The sequence below is a fragment of the Amphimedon queenslandica genome, unplaced genomic scaffold, assembly GCF_000090795.2.
Source record: "Amphimedon queenslandica unplaced genomic scaffold, v1.1 AMPQUscaffold_13095, whole genome shotgun sequence".
Lineage (NCBI taxonomy): Eukaryota > Metazoa > Porifera > Demospongiae > Haplosclerida > Niphatidae > Amphimedon > Amphimedon queenslandica.
The window spans coordinates 18993-24868 of NW_003546669.1; the positions used below are offsets into that span (position 1 = coordinate 18993).

At 36.7% G+C, this 5876-nt stretch overlaps 2 protein-coding genes across 2 annotated transcripts in view; both read left to right on the top strand.

Moving 5' to 3' along the window:
• Nucleotides 1-1317, top strand: part of LOC109585266 (uncharacterized) — a 6265-nt gene extending 4948 nt beyond the window's left edge. The window contains exon 14 of the mRNA XM_020001263.1: nt 1308-1317. The gene's annotated coding sequence lies outside the window, so the exon portion shown is untranslated. The remainder of the gene's footprint in view (nt 1-1307) is intronic.
• Nucleotides 1318-2515: 1198 nt separating this feature from the next.
• LOC109585263 (uncharacterized) overlaps nt 2516-5876 on the top strand; it is a 7827-nt gene continuing 4466 nt past the window's right edge. The window contains exon 1 of the mRNA XM_020001260.1: nt 2516-3109. Within this exon, the coding sequence (XP_019856819.1) occupies nt 2516-3109 (594 nt within the window). The remainder of the gene's footprint in view (nt 3110-5876) is intronic.

The following is a 5876-nucleotide window of genomic DNA, read 5'->3' on the forward strand; positions in this document are numbered from 1 at the left end:
AGGGTATGTAGCATTTATGTGCCTCATTGGTTGACTCCATCACAAGGTGCATAACTCACTTAGTTTTTGTAGTATTTTTAATTTAATTGGAATTTGTAATGCATCCCCACATTGATTGATTACCACAATAATGTGAATAATGATAGAGAGAGTATAGCTAGTAAAGGATGCATTTATATAAGATGTATATATTTATTATTACTTATTATTACAGTGTACATATACCTGGTATACCATTCTCTCATGATCATGCTGCAGCTGCTGCTGTTGGTAAGATGATGCCTAATCCTCCTGGCATACCTATTGTTAATGGAAGACCTCCTCTGGTGAGCCATTAATAAATAATAAATAATAATATTCATATAGTATCCAGTTACATGTATATGTAAACTTTTCAGTCTCATTTGTTAATAAGAGGCTGAGTGTGTGTTTAGTGTTAGCAGTAATTTACAAGTCATTTGAATGTAATACATGTGTTAAAATTTGTAGCCATTTTCAGTAACAAAAGATAGGGCAAAATTTTAAGTGTATTTGGATTTGGTTTAAACTTTCTAAATGTATTGTGATTGTTGTATTTTGTGCATCATCGTTTGGTTTGTCAACATCATGCGAGCACATCAAAATGCTATTTTCTGCCAGTCCATGGGGTTATTATATGTTGGGTAATGGATCAACTGCTTACACTGCTTACTGTAATATGGGAACATTGTGTGGTTCAGGAGGAGGATGGACAAGACTAGCATAATAGCATATCTGGATATGACTGATGCTACACAGAACTGTCCTTGTGGGTTTACACTGTACCAGTCAGGAGGAGTTAGAGCTTGTGGTAGAAATAACAGTGGTGTTGACTGTGTATCAGTTCAGTTCCCATCTAATGGTATCAGTTATTTTCAGATATGTGGTAGAGTAACAGGATATCAATATGGTCATCCTGATGCTGTTTTTGCATATATTAATAACATCAATAGTCCATACATTGATGGTGTTAGTATCACTCGTGGGTCTCCTCGTCAATATGTCTGGACACTAATGGCTGGTTTTAATGAAGCAAGTCCATCATCACTTTCATGTCCATGTAATACTGATAGTTCAGTATCAGCAGTGCAGCCTTTTATTGGTAATAACTACTTCTGTGAATCAGGGGCCACTAGTGGTTTTCCATCTAATATTCTCTACACATCTGATCCACTCTGGGATGGTCAAGGTTGTCATTATCGTGAATCACCTTGTTGTAATGCTCGTGGTATCCCATTGTTTCACAGAGACTATGGTAGCAATACCACTACTGACTATATTGAGCTGAGGGTGTGTGCTAATGCTCCTGATGAAGACAGTCCTGTTAGTTATTATGAGATTTATGTTAAGTAGTGAAGTGTGTATGTGTGTGTGTGTCTGACTATAACAATGTCCTGTTTCCTTTGAAATTTTTTTAGTTTTTGTTTTCAATATTGTTTTTTGCTGAAACTATTTGTCATAACTGTGTTAATGGAGTAATGTGTGAAACAGATAGTTGAACTATAGCAATCTTTCTTCTTATGTAGCCAATTAGTAAATTAGTCTCAGGGGGTAGCCCCTCCTCTCCAAGACTAGTAGCTAATACATACAATTAATCACAAATTAGTATTTACAATTCATACAACTGAAAAACATGTGTACATTATAACTTATATGCAACAGCATGATTCCAGAACACATAATGAACCACTATCATTGAAATTATTTATTGTAATATGGTTAAGAATTATTGAAATGACACATATTGCATGAGCACACAGAGGTGATGTTTACATTCAAATGTCTCTATACTGTCAGATCTATAAATTCACATACAGAAATGTGTTCAGTGTCAATTCTCTTGTCTACTATACCTTCCACCAAAATTTAAAACTAAGTTTTAAGGCTACAAAATAAACCTGTTTTATATAATTCAGAATGATGAATCGCTAAACCATTTGAGGCTATTATTTTAACAATAATACCGTTATGACTCAATTGTAGTTTTATAGTATAGTACGTGGGTGCATCAAAGGCACCACCCATGCTGTATATCTCATACAGCACAGTTTGTGGTTTCTTGTTGTATAAACTGTGACCACCCCCAACTAGAGCAACACGAGGTAGAAAACTTCGCGAGCAGATAGTCCAGTCTCTTTTGCCACTTTTGGTTCTCTTTAGGCTCTTCTTCACTTGGCCTAGGGCTGGTGCCTTTGATGCACCCACGCACTATGACCATAAACTAGTAAAAGCACAGTTCCCCTGTGCTGTCCTGGAACCATGCTTTAACTAATACTGATTGATATTATCACCTATGTTTATATCAACAATTTTGATTACAATTTAGTTATGTTTATCAAGTAACTCGACTAAATTAACCATAACACATTTTGATGATAGTATAAAATCAACACAATTGTCCATGTCATCTTCACTACAACCATAAAATGTTTCTGTTTCAATAGTATTTTTTATAAACTGAACATATACTCATAAACTCTAGTATGTTAGCTACATGATGACAGAGACAATGGAAAAGGAGCTTCACCTAAGAAATTTTCATGAGAGTGAACCTTACACAGCAATCCAAGGAGATCAATTGAATGAGAATATATATGAGCTACCAACTATCAACAAGAAGTTCCAACAATCCTCTGTGTCCAATGCAGCTCCTGATGTAGCAATGGGGCCTAAACAAAGGCAGTCATCTTGGAGTAAACCACTACTGTTGATAACAGTATTACTCTGTCTCATATTGATATTATTAATAATTATACTGGGCATTGTTACTGTAGTGTATGCTACTGGTAATAATGTTGAGTGTACTAATACTGCAACTGGTGCTGGCAGTAGTAGTAATATGAATGAATGGGCTGATCGTATAGCTCAAAATGTCTATGATAAACTTAACATTACTGACTGTAACCAGAAAATGCCTAACTTCACTGAATGGGCTAATGGTGTTGTCTCTAAAGTTAACAGCAATGTAACAGGGAGCCTTGCTGACTTCAATGAATGGGCTAATGGTATATCACAAAATACCCTTCAACTATTTCATGACAATACCAACTTCACTGAACTTGATAAACAAATCTTACAAACTACAAGAGATTCTGCACAAAAGCTCATAAACATTGTCAATACTCTCTCTAATCTACAAAACACCAGTACCTCTACTGGTGGAGTGGCTGATGATATACTACTAATAGCACAAGAACTATTAGTACTACACAATGACTCAACTGCTTTACCTACCTCTTGTAAGCAAATACATGAACAACAACCTAACAGTCCATCAGGTTATTATATACTGGCAGGACCTACTGGAACATATTCTACATACTGTAATATGGGAACATTGTGTAATTTAGGAGGAGCATGGACAAGACTAGCATATCTGGATATGACTGATGCTACACAGAATTGTCCTTTTGGGTTTAGACTGTACCAGTCAGGAGGAGTTAGAGCTTGTGGTAGAAATAGCAGCAGTGGCGGTTGTGTATCAGTTCAGTTCCCATCTAATGGTATGAGTTATTCTCAGATATGTGGTAGAGTAACAGGATACCAATATCACTCACCAGATGCTTTCATTGGACCAAATGACCTCAATTCTCCTTATGTTGATGGTGTTAGTATCACTCGTGGGTCTCCTCGTCAACATATCTGGACACTAGCAAATGGTTTAATGGACTCTTATAACATTTATCCATGATACATGTGTCCATGTTCAACAGGGAGCTCCCAGACTGTCCCATCTTTTGTAAGAAACCATTATTTCTGTGAGTCTGGTAATAATGCTTCTACTTTTTCTCAAATACTCTACACGTCTGATCCACTCTGGGATGGTCAAGGCTGTGGTTCTCTTGAAGTTACTTGCTGTGCTGCATCTGGTATCCCATGGTTTCACAGAGACTATGGTAGCACTACCACTACTGACTATATTGAGTTGAGGGTCTGTGGAGATGGTCCTGCTATTCATGATGAAGACACTCCTGTTAGCTTTTATGAGATTTATGTTAAGTAGTTAAGCATGCTTGTGTGTAGTAGAGTGCCTAGTAGTCTAGTAGTAGAAGCTAGCTTAGCATGCTAATATGCTGTTACCTTTATATGTTGTACTTGTGCCATGTTTTGGCTATTTTCATTGTTGTAAGTATTGTTTTTGAATATTAGAACTAATGTTATGTGATATAATGAATGTATACATTGGCTATAAAGCAATAGAGTAGGTAACAACAGCAGTACAGCAACTCAGTAAACATTTGTGCATTACAACTTATATGTAACAGCATGATTCCAGAGCATCCTGATTAACGATTACTGCATATGGATAAAACCCCCTATTTCATTATTGTTTAATTGTATAATGTGTGTCAACCCTATTACATGTTAAGTGGCTACATTTTCAAATTACATGCAGCTGTTTCCACTTCTGGCTAGGGCGAGACAAATGCTAGCACAATTTGGAGGATATTAGGGCAAGTTATTATGCTGGCATATAATTGGAGCATAATGGGTCAAAAATTTCTGGCCCTATACCCCTGAACACATGACTTCAATTCAATATGGCAGGTGGTACAAGTATATACTAGTACAACAACCCAACTGCTTAGTACCCACCTATGTAAGTGTGGTGAGTCCAATGACTTAGACTATTCTATTTTTCAGTGACTTAAAGTCACTAGAAACATTTTCAGATTCTGGCATTTTTACAATAAATACAATTATAACAAATGTATGTACACGTATGTGTAACTTGACAGTTGATATATGAGCATATATAATGAGCATAATTGGATTTGTTTCAAAGCATAATTGGATGGAATTTGGGCTGCACCTAAAAGCATAATAGGCCAAAAACTGAAGCCATAATTTACATAGCCCTACTTCTGGCCCAAACTCAGTTGGGATATAGTATAGTTGATATCTTCTTTCTTTGAAATGTTAAGACCAGTTCTCTTGTGTATTGTCCTACTCCACTGCTTTGACATATCTTCAGGTAATCATTAGTACAATATCTTCATTATAATGACCTGTACTGTATATTATATTAGCTAATGGTGAGGAATCATTCTCTTGTCAGGCAGCTACTTTATCTTGTGAGGATATTAAGAATTATTGGCCAGAGAGTTCATCAGGATATTATAATATAGTAAGCAAAGGAGGAGCAAGAAGATATATCTATATCGTAATATGGAGGAGCTAAATAGATCTGCCTCTTTAGTCAATCCTTCCAGCATTCAACTAACAGAGACTGTATTAACCAGCAGTGAATCAACAGACAGCTCCTCCACTGTCCAACCAACTGAGATACTTTTTATCAGCAGTCTACCAATAGAAACTAGCTCAGTACATTATCCCTTTTCTTCTGGTGTTATGCCTCATCAGACTAATGTATTACAGAACCATGTGGTTCAGGAGGAGTATGGACAAGACTAGCATATCTGGATATGTCTGATGCTACACAGAACTGTCCTTCTGGGTTTAGACTGTACCAGTCAGGAGGAGTTAGAGCTTGTGGTCAACCAGTTTTAGGTAATGGCTGCAGTGCATCAGTTCAGTTCTCATCTAATGGTATCAGTTACTCTCAGATATGTGGCAGAGTAACAGGATATTTGTTTGGTTCTATAAATGCTCTTCATGCTGTCACCGATGCTGATGGTGTTATTATCTCTCGTGGACCTTCTTGACAACACATCTTGACACTAATAGCTGGTCATAGTGAGTCAACTGCCTCATCATATGATTGTCCATGTAATACTGGTAATACAGCATCCGTTCCATCTTTTACTGTACTAACTACTTCTGTGAATCAGGGAATCTTAACAGTGGTACATCACAGATTCTCTATACACATCTGATCCACTCTGGGATGGTCAAGG